General features: G+C 44.5%; 1 protein-coding gene across 1 annotated transcript; it reads left to right on the top strand.

Moving 5' to 3' along the window:
* The first annotated feature begins 232 nt into the window (after positions 1–232).
* LOC111860586 (platelet-derived growth factor subunit A-like) lies at positions 233–11525 on the top strand. The gene is made up of 7 exons (XM_072711964.1): positions 233–308; positions 854–1635; positions 2403–2499; positions 6058–6165; positions 7820–8007; positions 9435–9546; positions 10543–11525. Exons 2-7 carry the CDS (start codon positions 1573–1575, stop codon positions 10551–10553), a joined length of 579 nt encoding a protein of 192 aa, XP_072568065.1. The 5' UTR covers positions 233–308; positions 854–1572; the 3' UTR covers positions 10554–11525.
* The last annotated feature ends 2984 nt before the right edge of the window (positions 11526–14509 follow it).

Here is a 14509-nt window from a genome sequence, read left to right as displayed (position 1 = left end):
ATTGCACAAATATTTGATCAATAATATTTACAAACGGTCCACTGAGCTTGAGGAACAGCTGTTCCGGCTAGTTAAAGTGAACTTTCAGGCAAATACAGTTCCGATCCCTGAAAGGGGAACTGTGCAGACAACATGAAACTGGTTCTCAAAGAGAACCGTAATACTCACCCATCCTGCACAGGCTGCACCTGGTCCAGGTCACAGGGAGCCGGGAGCCCACCCAGGGCTCAAGGCTGGGCTTCACCGTGGACGAGATGTCAGTCCTTTGCAGAACAAATACTCGCACACATTACGGGGAATTTACCGACGTAAGTTAACTTGTCTTTGGCGTGTGACACAGAGTACATGCTCCTTAAAAACTCCTCAAGATTCAGATCCCTGTTACTGCAGGTGCGAGGCTCTTAAATGAGGGTGAAGTCAGCTGTCTGTTCTGCTGACAATTTAAAAATATTATTACAAATATTGTTGGTAGCTATAATTTGTGTTTATATAAAGTAGGGGCAGTGAATCATGAATACGGCAACACTTCACTTGAATATAAGAATTATAAAGATGTTTTTTACTGTATTATGAAGGCATCTATGCATGAGAATTTCATAAAGCATTCACAGTGCATAAAACATTTAATATTATGTCTTTTTATAAATAGAAATTATAGCCATGTTTATTATGCTTTATGAATGCATTGCGTTGTGAATGAGTTCAAAGATTGTTAGAGACATGGCATTCATAGAAAGTGTTACCGTAAATATTAATGCTTTCGTTATATAAATAAATACGAATAGTTGTAGTATATCTTTATGTAATATGGATGGATATGCATAGGTTGCTGTTACTTTTTATAACATCCAAGGTCTGGCCAGCCAACCAGATTGCGGGCGAGGCAGTGAGAGGATCCCGAACGCGAATGGGAAGGAGGCGCAACTGGAGCGCAGCTTAGCTGCACTGCGCCACTGGAAAGCGCTCGCTCTCACTGCGGAGCCCAAAGAGCCATCGGGACTTTCGCAAATCACTTCACAAGCCGAACAGAGGGATAAAGGGGAAAAAAATATGGAATGTTCTTTGTTGGACGGCAAAATTGGATTACATATTGTACAGAATGTTTTGCGAGATTTTTAATACTACTTAGGCTACATCATTAGTGGTTTCTTTTGAACTTTGTACAAAATATTATATTTATACATACGTACTATAAATATAGGCCTCTCTGTAAACATACGGGAACGTGTTTTATTTATAACGCTTTACCGCCGGACTTTTTCAGTAGCCCGTTTTTTCAACAATTAAAGAGAAATAACCATGTTGTTCTACCTCCAACTAAACGCCCATCAAAGATACAAGGACGTGAGCAAAAGGCGTGCTCTGGTCTTTATGTAGCCGGTGTGAGACACTAAAGAAACTTACACCTGTATTTCAGTGAAGATGCTCGTAAGTCCGCCATGAGTTGTGGAGGCTTGCGGCTCGGGCTGTGTCACTGAGGAATGGTGCTGAATTCCCTGCGGCTAGGAGCAATTTTCCGGCTCCTACAGGGTCACTTTTTTCCTGGTCTGGGGGAAACGGGATTAGCGAGCGATGGGAACCGCACTGTACTGCTTCCTCGTCTGCTCGCTGTGCATGCCATGTGCCACCAAAGAGGTAAAATATCACACGCTTTCAAATGTCTAAACGTGATTTTAATGCTTCGCACGTTTTGTTTTGTTTGTGAGGGAGCCCAGTTGTGCCCATACTGTTTGAAGGTATGCACATACTGCTTTGCAGACAACTGTTTTTAGTTTTAAGTAAAATCTCCGCTGTCAGTCGTCCCAAATGTAGGCTTTATTTTCCACCTACAGCGAGATATCCGTACTTCACTGCGTTGTATGATTCTACGTGAAGCGGCGTATTTGGCAGCGTGTTAAATGAGGACACACGGACTTGTTGCGGATTAAACTCCTAATAAAGTTCCGAGCTAAAGTACAGTTATCCTGACACCTCTGTTATAAACGAAAGTGTTCGACTTTATACATGGATACAGCTGTAAATACATTTGGTAACTGTCGGTAAAAAAATATAGGCCTAACAAATAATATTTATTTATTGTTGTTATGATGAAAGAAATTTCCGAAAATATTTTTGAAGGATTTCTGTTTTATGCAGACCTATTCAATGTCACTAATAATAATGTATGGACGTTGTTGTTGATTGTGTCATTTGATTTGCATTTAAGTTCCACTTTAAATAACTGGAAATATATAATTTACCTTATTTTGATGATTGCAGAGATTCTTTGCTTCGTCCTACCGCCCTATGTTATAATAATAATAATAATAATAATAAATTGACGTTATGTAATGTATATATGTAAAATCTTCGATGATTATTTTTTTCTCTGAGTTGTACTTTCTGTTTTTTTCTACATGAAGAATTCTCCGATTCCTCGGGACCTTATAGAGAAACTGTCCCGTAGCGAAATCCGCAGCATCAGCGACCTCCAGCGGCTCCTTGAAATCCATTCCGTAGGTAAATTCCTTCCCTTAATTTTAACTGTTTCCACTGAGCTTCTCTCCAAAATACCTCTAATGAATTTATGCGATTTATTGATTTGTGAAGGTCGATATAGATGAAACATACTTAAGCTTTATTTGGCACCCAGGTCGACAGCACAGTTAACATTTCCCAATTAATGATTTTTATTACATCCTTTATAAAGAAATCACACTAACAGACTCTTACATGCTTCACTAACCGTTGCTGTGTTGTGGCCTCCCAGCATATTGACTGTGGGTTACTGGTTTATCAGCCAGTTCATCTGTGTCTTCAGTTTTTGTCCAGCTCACATGCAGTGGGTGCGAACTGATTTCCAGGTGCTCCCTGGGGAATTGATTCATCAGTAAAAATGGTATTTGGTGATTATTAGTAAATAAAAAGTACGACTTGGCTAATGAAGGATCAGACTAGCGTAAATGCATACCCTGTTTGTTATACGGCCGAATTCCTTTCAAAGTGATTACCTTACATGCATAGCTGAGAGGCTCCCAGACCTGAAATCTTGCGTAGCCAACATACTGTACTCTGCACACTTGGACATCACCCATCAAATATGTTTCTAACCAAAACTATTTTGGGTTTATATGACCTTCTGATTATCTGAGCGATTATATTATGTGTTACGTTACTTTGTAACCGATGTCGATACTTCGTAATCAACCTAGCATCGGTGGAAATTGTGATAAAATAGCCAATAATGATGATAGAATATGCAATCACTCGTATGATCACTCGCCTTGAACTGTGAGTCGCACTGGTGTGGTGTGCTATTTATAGCCATCATTGAGATGCAAATGACTAGATCTAATAGGCAGCGCTTAAGAGGTCAAGTGGCTAACTTCATTATACTGCTGTCATTCCTACCATGACGGCGGCGGAACGGCCAGCGTCTGGTTATGTATTATTCATGCAGAAATTCCTGCATGTCAGATGAAAGGAGTTCCGCTTTTGTGTCCGTGATGCACAGCAAATGAGTTTTTAAAAGCAGCACTTTTCTGTCCCATTGAGGTTCCGCGCCGAGCAGAGCACAGGACGAGGTGTCGGTAGTGGGATTAAACGTAGGAATGTTTTCTGTGGCAACAGGATCCCCCATGTTGTTGCAGATGCATAAATATGTCAGATGACATGATTACTCGTGCCAGCCCTTCAAAATTATATAAAGTTTAACCTTCATACCTGTCTGACTCATAGATGTACAACATCCTTGCCCATAAAACAAGGCACCCCTGATATACGTGTGATTTTGTACTGGACTGTTGCATGTTATTCGCCAATGTTCCCCCACCCCATGTCATACTTAAGCGTCTAATCTTTTAGGAGGTAGATGTGAAACCTTTATTTGACCCCTTTTCCCGAGACTTAATAGTTAAATCATCAGTAACTCCCTAACTACTCAATGTAAGAGGAAAGAATGGAATCCTGGGTAACAGTTAAAAAGGTACAGTATGCGGCAGTTTGGGGTTAGGCTTAGGAAGATGTTAGTCAGCAGTGGGCGTCCGGCAGACGGGTTTCCACCTTCCTGTTCACCTTAGCAGACCAGCGATGGATATATTATTAAAGGAACCTGACCTATAGCCAGCGCATGCAGGAGCAGGGCAGAGCTGGGCTGCAGATCAGGGGCCTGGGACAGGGTCCTGTCTGTGGGAAGGAGCGGTCAGATGCTCTGGCGCTAACAGTAGGAGAAAGAGCTGGTGGAGCCGGTCAGGTCAGGGTCATTGTCCAGGTCCAGTCTCGGCTCAGAGCACTCATTCAGAAGCCGGGAGTGGCTCCCAGAACCAGACTGCTGGCCGACTTGGATCGGGCCATTGTTTTGCAACATGTTAGTCTGACAATGCAGATCTGGCTTCTAAGGGCTGCGTTTCAGAGTGGGCCGTGGTCTCTGGTGTAGTGTGTTGGATTTAGTGCTCAGGGTGAGGCCGTGAGAGTTGTGGGATTACTAGGGTTGCTGTACAGTATGAACATCATTATGTGGGGTCTTCAAGGAACAAGGCTGATGAGAGAAGCTTTGGAATTTTCCAGCAGCTAATCAGATGGGTGTTATTTTGGCGCTCTTCAGTAGACACTATTTAGGACTCTTTGAGTCACTGTCTTAATACTTTTTTTTTGCCTTGTAGGACAACATTACTGAAAGGTTCCTTTGTCATCACAAAGAATCGATTAATTCCCAGCTTTGATCTGATATCAAAGTGGCTTATCTGTGTATAGTTATTGTGAGTGATTGTAATTTTTTTTTGGTGAGTTATTGGTAGGGGGGCGATGTTTCAAGAGGGGTGACAGCTGTAACTGTAGGGGCAGCTGAGTGGGAAGGCTGTGTTTGCTCGCTCAGTTCTACGTTTGCAATGTGTGTTTGTCGATTAGACAACGCTGATGTGTGTTTGTAGGCATTGTGGTTTGTTTGTGTCGGAATGCTTGCATGTGGCTATGGTTATGGTGCTTTGTGTGTTTGTGCTCAGTCTCATTGGTGGGTCGCTCAGCATGCCATGGAATTAGAAGCGTTAGTCAAGTACTGTCATACTGGGGCACATTCCGGCCTGTGGGGTCAGACGGGTAGCCTCCAGTTGTCACGTTCAACCTTCCTGAGGATCAGAGTCCGCTGACTGACAGGCGAATGGCTAGGAATGGAAACTCCCCTTCTGTCCACAGTAACGTCAGGGACTATATTTGGTCGGGGCGAAATCGGCCCGGAACTGTGGTGTCCAAAACAAACAGGAGAATTAACACCTTGCAAGGGCATGTGTGCAGATGGGAAAGAAACAGCTGTCACCAGAGTATAAAGGTTTTACGATACAGCTGACGTTCACGATCGCGTGACAGACGGGCATGCAGGAATGGATAGAGAATGTTGAGTCGCCATGGTGATAATGCACCATTCCATTCATAGAGGGCTGGGGATTCTGGGAGAGCTCCATGGACACTGTAACAATTTTTGGGGAATTCGTGTCCAACTTGCTGAGAAAATCCACTAATGTGAAATTTATGAATATGCTATTCACACGTGCATACTTTATGAATACGTTATTCACGTTTAATTACTCCTAGGAGTTCAGTTAAAAATCAGTTTTAAAATCTGTCATATCAGTTGGTGGGAAACCAAGCCCTTAATGAGGAATAACTGTAAATAATCCAGTACTGGTTCCAATCATCCCTATAGGGATCATATCTCTTGCTGTTTGTGGATGCATTACTGACCTGTTTGCATTGCTAGAACGCAGCAGTCTCATTACTGTGTGGTCTTCTGTAGACAGTTTGGGGATTTAAGAACACTTTGAAGGTAAAGAAAGAGAGAGAGAGAGTTTATGAAGAGAATGAAGTTGGATCTAACTGTAGCTTGATGAGCCATCTTAATTCTTTCAGGTTTCTACTGTACCAAAATGTTTGTTGCCGCTAATGTTGTTTAATGGCTAAAAGTTATAAACATTATAAAGTTATAAACAGACTTTACTTATGTGGTCTGTAAGACTGTGTATTTTTGCTAATGTTCTCTGTAGTGAAGTCACGTGACGAGTCCCTGTTATTTTTCTGTTGGCACAGGAAATGACGTCATAGAGGAGACCAAGCAGAGGTACCACAAGGACATCTGGCACCACTACACAGATGTGAAGAGTTCACAAGGCCGTATCAGGCAAAAAAGAAGCATCGGTAAATCGCACCCTCCCCAGCCACATGCTGTCCCCTTCAGAACAAAATGATTTATAAGATAATATAATTTTGGAATAACATGTGGTATGAACACGCGTGAAGACTCGAACAGAAGACAGAAGGTTCTGGAGCAGTGCCACCTCAGTAGTTTCCAAGAGTTGACGTCAACTTGTCGGCACCTAATAATAATAATGAACATAGAAAAGTCTCTTAAAAGAAAATTACAGCTAGCTTTTCATTTCTGCAAAATATATTCCAGGATCACAGGTACCGTAGAAGGTTCTGCCAAGACCATAAGCCCCAGGCTGCCATCACTGTCTGCGTTTTCTTGGGGTGGGAGATGTGCATGAACAGGATGTAATTCAGCATATTAAGGATCTGTGCCCATGTCCAGAATGTTGTAGATTTGAATCCCTCGGCCAGCAGCATGATCATATCACCACAGGTTCCTTGAGGAAGGCTGTTAGCCTGTCCCTGGGCCCAGGCTAGCTGTCTGACCTCTGCACGTCTGTGTTGCTTTAGACAAAACCATCTATTACATAAATACCTGGGAGGATAACAGCCACTCTCTCTGGCTGTGGTGAAGGAGTGCAGCGGCTCATGATTGGGGGAAATCCCCCATTTCATATTTCCAGTCATGGCCTGTCAACCTCCTCTATACTCCCCTAATGCAGGAACAGTTAGACTCTTAGAACAACATGCAAACTAAATTTATATCTGTGTGCGTGTGTGGAAAGGCAGTTGCAACTTTTATGTGTCTGCTTGGCTGAGTGTCTATATTCCCCTTTGTTTTCTATGGTAACGAAACACATCTTGTATGTGAGCAGAGTGTCCATCCTCAGCTGAGTGAGGAGTAGAAATGTGTTATGAATGTAATGAACAGGGGCTGCATTACAATGTAACACATCAGAGCAGCATTACTCAGCCCAGACCAGCACAGCTGAAGCAAACAAACAAGAACAAACAATCAAGTGCTACAATGTAATGAACAGGGGCTGCATTACAATGTAACACATCAGAGCAGCGTTTGTCAGCCCAGACCAGCACAGCTGAACCAAACAAACAAGAACAAACAATCAAGTGCTACAATGTAATGAACAGGGGCTGCATTAGAATGTAACACATCAGAGCAGCATTACTCAGCCCAGACCAGCACAGCTGAACCAAACAAACAAGAAAAAACAATCAAGTGCTACAATGTAATGAACAGGGGCTGCATTACAATGTAACACATCAGAGCAGCGTTTGTCAGCCCAGACCAGCACAGCTGAAGCAAACAAACAAGAACAAACAATCAAGTGCTACAATGTAATGAACAGGGCCTGCATTACAATGTAACACATCAGAGCAGCGTTTGTCAGCCCAGACCAGCACAGCTGAACCAAACAAACAAGAACAAACAATCAAGTGCTACAATGTAATGAACAGGGGCTGCATTAGAATGTAACACATCAGAGCCGCGTTTGTCAGCCCAGACCAGCACAGCTGAACCAAACAAACAAGTGTGCTGGAAGCTGGGTGTGAGCAAAAATGTGGACTGTCTGGGTGATCTCCGAGGACTGGACTGAGAAACTCTACATTGGAGCCATAGTATAACATAATAGAATACTGTGCTGGATTGTGACCACTACCCTGTACACCCCCCGCTCCCCAGAGGAGGCCGTGCCAGCTTCCTGTAAGACGCGGACGGTGGTGTACGAGATCCCGCGCAGTCAGGTGGACCCCACCTCCGCCAACTTCCTGCTGTGGCCGCCGTGCGTGGAGGTGAAGCGCTGCACCGGCTGCTGCAACACGGGAAACATGCGCTGCCACCCGTCGCGCAGACACCACCGCACTGTCAAGGTGACGCAGGCCGAGCGTGCCTTAACGCACCGATGCATGCATGGGGACTTTCTACCAATTGCAGTTTTAATGCAGTATGCAATATGATAGATGATGTACTCTGCATTCACCTCACTGCAATAATAAACAGCAGGTAAGGTTACAATAGCCTGGTTCTTCCCATAATGCAGTCTGACCCTTTTTGTGGCAGCTAGCAGCTCTGTGAGACCCCCGACACCCAAAAGGCTGGTGCATTGGCTCTCGCAGACGCTGCCCTGAGATCAGCTGGCATGTGGAAATTCGAGATATTGATTAATGAACAGACAGATGAGTGTCTGAGGGAGCTGCTTGGAGTGCGGTAGCCAGCGGCTCTTTCCCGTGTTTTCCTCTGCGTCTGTCCACACGGGAGCCTCGCGGTTGTTTTTTATTTGGCCTTAAAGCAGTCACAGCTCCGGCAGGTAAAGCTTACGCTTCTCTTTTCGTGCCAGGAGGAGGGATATGTAGTGGGATATGAGTGTTGTTTTGTTTTTTTTGAATGCGAGAGCGAGCCAGGAGCTGTCATGGCCCTGAGATATGTCAGCCCGAGGAAACGCTGACCTGGCGCTAACCTGCTGAACTGGGGCTTGGCTCTGCATGGCATCTTTCTGCAGCTCTGCCCGCTTTGCCAGCAACCCCAGCTGGGTTTAAGATTAAGGTGAAACTACCCCCATCCCTGTCCAGAGAGTCTAGCCCCCTATCCGCCCCCCCAGGAATGCACCTTTGAACAGCCCCTGAGCCCATACACACATTCACTTCAGAAAGTCACCCCAAACCCACACGCCTTATTATCCAATTCAATTAAAAATCTCTCTTCCTGTTCTCAGTGACTCTGTATCTGTTCTTTCATCTCTGCACTTAAAACCTCGCACCTTTAAGCCATTATATCACCCTTTCTCCATTTTGAGATTCCCCCTATCTCTCTCTCTCTGGCTCTCTCTCTTTCTCTCTCTCTTTCCTACACATAGTCTTATTGACACTTCATGTTCATTTTCATTTTCATTCTTGTTTGTTTATGATACCTGAACATGCATAAGTGTAAACAAAAAAGCGCATGACTGCATTATAGGGTGGAATTAACGGCTAAATTCTTGGCGCCCTTGGTGTCAAGCCCTTGTTCGTTCATGTATGGTCCAGGCAAACAGTTTTAGTTTCCCATTGCTATTCATATGACATATTTTGAATGTTTGTTTCCTGCAAGAGTGTCCATCACTCCCTACTTCTGGTCGGTCATACAGGAATTTCTTTAGAACGACAACTTCTTTATTGACATTAAAAGGGTTTCGTAGGTCAGGGTGGAACTTACTTCTGCTGGAAATGGTGGAGTATGTGTGTTTCAGGGAGGGAGGAGAGAGATTTCTGCTTTGGCTTCAGCTGAATTAACAGCTCATCCTCCCCCAACCCCTGACCAGGTGGCCAAGGTTGAATACGTCCGGAGGAGGTCAAAGTTGAGGGAGGTGTTGGTGCGACTCGAGGACCACCTGGAGTGTGTGTGCACATCGCAGCACTCGGACGTGCAGACAGGTACCTAACGCTCACACGCCTGTACAGGTGTCACACCATAGGTGCCATGGTGACATAGCGGTGTCACACCATGGTGACATAGCGGTGTCACACCATAGGTACCATGGTGACATAGCGGTGTCACACCATGGTCACATAGCGGTGTCATACCATGGTGACATAGCGGTGTCACACCATGGTCACATAGCGGTATCATACCATGGTGACATAGCGGTATCATACCATGGTGACATAGCGGTGTCACACCATAGGTGCCATGGTGACATAGTGGTGTCACACCATGGGTACCATGGTGACATAGCGGTGTCTCTTGTCAGGGCTCCTGCGGATTTTGGGCCCCATGAAACCCAGATCCATCCAATTAGGTTCCAGATTTTTAGGGTCCCTGTCACTCAGCATTATGATAATACTCAGTTCACCAGCCAATCGCCAGGTTTAGTAGACATGTTTGAGCAGGGAAATCTGCAAACTGTGTTGCGGACCGTCCCTCCCGGACTGGAATTGGGGAACCCTGCCCTACAAGTTCAAAGGCTAACATGCCCTTGTGTGGAACGTTAGGGGACGGTGAGTGACTCAGTGGGCCAAGTCTCTGTGCCCCGGCCTCAGCAAAACTGTCACATGTCCATGGACCCTTGAGCGAGGCCCTTAACCCCCAGCTCCAGGGGCTCTGTATGTTGGCTGACCCTGCACTGTGACCCCCCCCCCAAACTATGGAGAGCAAGATGGGGCCAGTGAAGAGAAGCATTCCAATGTACTTGTGCAACTTGCACATATGAGCTTGTTTGTTTGTATACCATAATAAACTCAAAAATAAAAAAGCATAAAAAAGAGTGACTCTGTCCTCTTACAGTATTTTATAACCTTGGTAACTTGTGGATATTATCAATCAAATAGATTTACCCCATCTATTCTCACCAATGTTCTATTATTATTATTATTATTATTATTATTATATAGCAGGTAGGTAATTCTCCCTCCCTCTCCGTCTCTCAACAGATATGACGTGAGTCATACAAGGTCTGGGATTCCAGCATGGTGATGGGGGCGTGGGGCACGACCTTGACCTCCACTGATCCCAGACACGCCCTCCCACGTTTGCCTTTCGAAAAATTCAGCCAAATAGCAAATGCAGAAGCAGCGAAGTAGCAAAACAGCAAACACAAAGACAAAGGTGTTGGCAAAATGGAGACTGTCGTTCTGCACTGCCGGTGTCCGGAGGCTTCCGCCGGGCCAGCTGCTGATGATGGGAATGACAACAGCACCGAGCTTTGAACGGGACTCAAGCATGCTTGAGGTTCTTGGTTCTGTCACAGAAATTTGGTAAAACTGGTGGAGGAGGAGGTGCCAGACGTACACAGGGCCTTGGTCTGCACAATACGTGACACATGGGGAGCTGGACCATTAAGGACAACAGGAGCACGCCCCAGTAAACCAGTGTCTGATGGCCTTACGCCAGACCTTGCTTATACCCTGAGAAACAGGTTTTGATACCGCCGGCTGTGTGGACTTGGACAGCATTCCACAAGTGTAAGAAAATATGATTTTACCGGGAAGCACATTTTAGACTTGGCGTCAGCTGGTGACTGGATCCGGCATTAGTGAGGATCATGGAAGCTGATGGTGGAGTCGCAGGAAACGGGGACAGCCACTGACGTCCATCCGACCGTGTAAATCGGGACAGGAAGTGGAATTGATCCCTTAAGATAACAGACAGGCCTTTTTATCAAGACATTGGAACCTTGGAAAGATGGAACCTTAGAACCTTGCACGGAGACGGCAGAATTCTGCATGTTCTTTAGGGTTTCCTCACCAATGGTGGTCTTTCTTTTGGTGGAGCTGGCTGGCTGGTTGTCTTTTCTGTTCAAGATACGTATCTACACCTTATTTTTATAACCATTTGTTACTTGTTTGATTCTCTTGCTGTACAAACAAAACACCTTCTACTTTGGGTATTACTACTAATAAACTATTTATATCTATCACTGATTTCATTGTTACATTTGGTTTGGAGAGACAAATGTTTACAGGGATTTCCGCTGTTGTGGGCCAGTCCCACCGCTTCAAAGAGAGGTCTGTGTTTTACCCTAATACTCTTTTCTGTGTCGATCTTTGTATATCTGTTGAAATGGGCTTTGTTTGTTTGTTGAATCATACATGTACAGGCACAGGTTGTCTGTTCCCCCATAACTTTCCACAGTAAATTCTGTAGAAACCTGTGTCCCCACGATGGTCATTGAAGACGAAATCTTAAGTCTGATGTATTGACTTGTATGGGTTGTTTTGAGATGATGTTTTATATGCAAAATTCATTAGATCGTCCATGTTTGGGGGTAATGAGAACAAAAGAAGGCAGTAAATTACTTTTTTTGATCTTACTCCTAATATGGCATGTTAATACCTTCAGGTGCCCTTTTTAACGCGTCATGTCGACACCACCTGGAGGGAGGTGAGAAATAGCGCCTCCCATCGCTGATTGGTGGGCTTGTTGCCGACTGCAAGCCTCATCAAACGAGAGGAATCCAGTCTCCTGATCCCCCTGAAGGAACCCACCACTTTCACATCCTCTGGAGCTTCCACACCACACACGCAAAATACAGCACAACAGGGATCCAGTCAGTAGTTGGCAGTCCCAGGATACGAATGGGATTCGATGCCTAATTCTCCCTGTGTCTTTAAGTCAAATTTGTATGTAAGCTGGAAAAATACTGATATAGAACATAATAGTAACAATAATAATACTAATACAGTTATAACAAAAGTAACTACATACGGTACTGTACTATACTGTACTGTACTGTGCCTCTAGCCAACGAACCTCTGAAGCTGCTCAATGTTTTCACAGGGGTCACAAAGTAGTTCTCGCATTCCTTATTACGAACCAACATATTTAACCCGAATTTCAATACAGCAGGCTTTATGGCAGTCCATTCGTAAGTACGAGATGTCTGTAAGCCAGACGTTCTTAACCCGAGGACTGCCTGTTTCCCTGCTGTAGGATCATTGCTTTGCCATCTGGGGGGACTGCTAGGGTCGTCTAATACGATACCATCCATTTGATCCTGCCAATTCAGAGAGGACAAACAAACAACCCAGCATGGTAACAGGATGACACTGAGCACAGGCCAGCTGGCTGTTTCATTCGCGCCACATTTTTGTTTCATGTAGCCACATCTATTACGCACAGGTGCCATCTATCGTCGAGAGATGCTCTTGTAGTTCTGTTCAGCAGGGTGTAATGTAAGATTGTAAGAGCAAGCAACTTCAGGTCCCATTAAATCCCAAAAATGGTGGGTTTACTAATCTGAAGAGAGATTCTCCTGCCAAGGATTGGTATGACAGACAAACACACATGGAAGGGTGTTGGGGTCTATTTTCCAGAACATTCCATGAGGCCGTTGAGCCTGACTGAGATGGAAAAATGCACCGAGTGGCGATTTTGTGCATGCTTGTGGCCTGCATGTATGTGCTTCACTCCCTAATCCCTAAGCGTTTGCTAAACATACTTCGAATGAAAAATGACTCAGTGGTTCATGGTGCAGTGCAACCATCCATTGTGGGCTAAAGAAGACTGATATCTCACACAACCACAACAGCGAGACACCTGCTTTCAGGAGTGATAATGACTAATGACCTGCCCCTCTAAGTTACTGCTGTTGAATATTTACACAAAATAATTAACCTGACCTACATTACTGAGCATCCATTGGTATTAATAGGTGTAATCCACAACTATATGAATCACTCTCAGTACAACTTTTCCTCAGTAAATAACACAAGCTAACAGACTCCTATACTGGCCGTCACCTACTTCCTTTGATTTTTGGTCTCTGCAGGCAGCGTTTAATCGAAAAGCCTCAGGGCTGATGCAGACGTCCATCTATCATGCCAGTGTAGTCCCCTGAATTTAAACTGGGCAGAGATTGAGAGTCTGGAGACAGTTCATGAAGGAGAAGGCAGGGAGGCATGCGGTGATGCTTTGAGTTACGATGGGCGAGGCGGGGTAGGGGGCGGACGTGATGCACACAGGGGTCATGATTGGTGTTTTACTTTTGTTGCAGCAGACAATGAGTGGGGAGGTCTCCTGGTGTGAACACAGGCTGTAAAAACCCTGTCCCCTCGTGGGGTCCTAGCTGTCACCTGATTGGTCGACAATAGGCTGGTCAAGGGTCGGGGGTCATAGGTCAGACAATGGGAAGCAAAGTGGAAGTGGCTGAATGAGGTATAAATCATTCTTTGTCTCTATGAAACGGTCCTAAGCTCTCCATTATTATTTCACCAGTGCAATTTTCTTTATTGGGATGAAACAATACATTTAGGACAGTCTGGGGTTTAATGGAAAACACAGTTAAAGAGTAACTTGGCTGGACACTATCAGTGACCTTCCAGATCGTAGAAGGTAACTTGTAATGTAACATAAATCATGACAGCAACATGAGAATGTGCCGTAGTGAAGCAGAGATGGTGGTGAAGCATCATGACTGACCTGAGACAGATAAGGAAGGGATCCCTGATTAGATTGGCTGGACTCTTTTACCAAAGCAACTCCTAAATGTTACCTTTAGAAAAAGTGAAGAACACTCTTTGACGTGGTGTGATAATTATTCACAAGTACAAGTTAATATGAGGGCTAATCAGTAGTGACCGTCTGCTGTTAATGGTGCTCCGTTCACCAAAGTGTTTGTGAATGAAAAAATCTAGTCTGTGCAGAGACATTCCAGCTCAGTGATCATTTCAGCTTCCGATACGCTGTCCAGTTATGAAGTGTTTTCTTTCAGAACAGCTTCAGTAAAGACAGGAGATGTTAAAAAATTACCCATATTACCATTCAATATTCAAAAAAGAGACTTTATAAAGTTACCTAGGTAATGTAGCTTTATAAACAAGTGTCAGAAGTGCAAGATGTTCCTCTAGATCAGGGGTTCTCCAAAAACCAAACCATAAGTTAATGCGGACCCCGCCGATA

Source organism: Paramormyrops kingsleyae, chromosome 5, assembly GCF_048594095.1.
Source record: "Paramormyrops kingsleyae isolate MSU_618 chromosome 5, PKINGS_0.4, whole genome shotgun sequence".
Classification (NCBI taxonomy): Eukaryota; Metazoa; Chordata; class Actinopteri; order Osteoglossiformes; family Mormyridae; genus Paramormyrops; species Paramormyrops kingsleyae.
The sequence above is the reverse complement of the archived record's forward strand: the minus strand, read 5'-3'. Positions and strand labels throughout refer to the sequence as shown.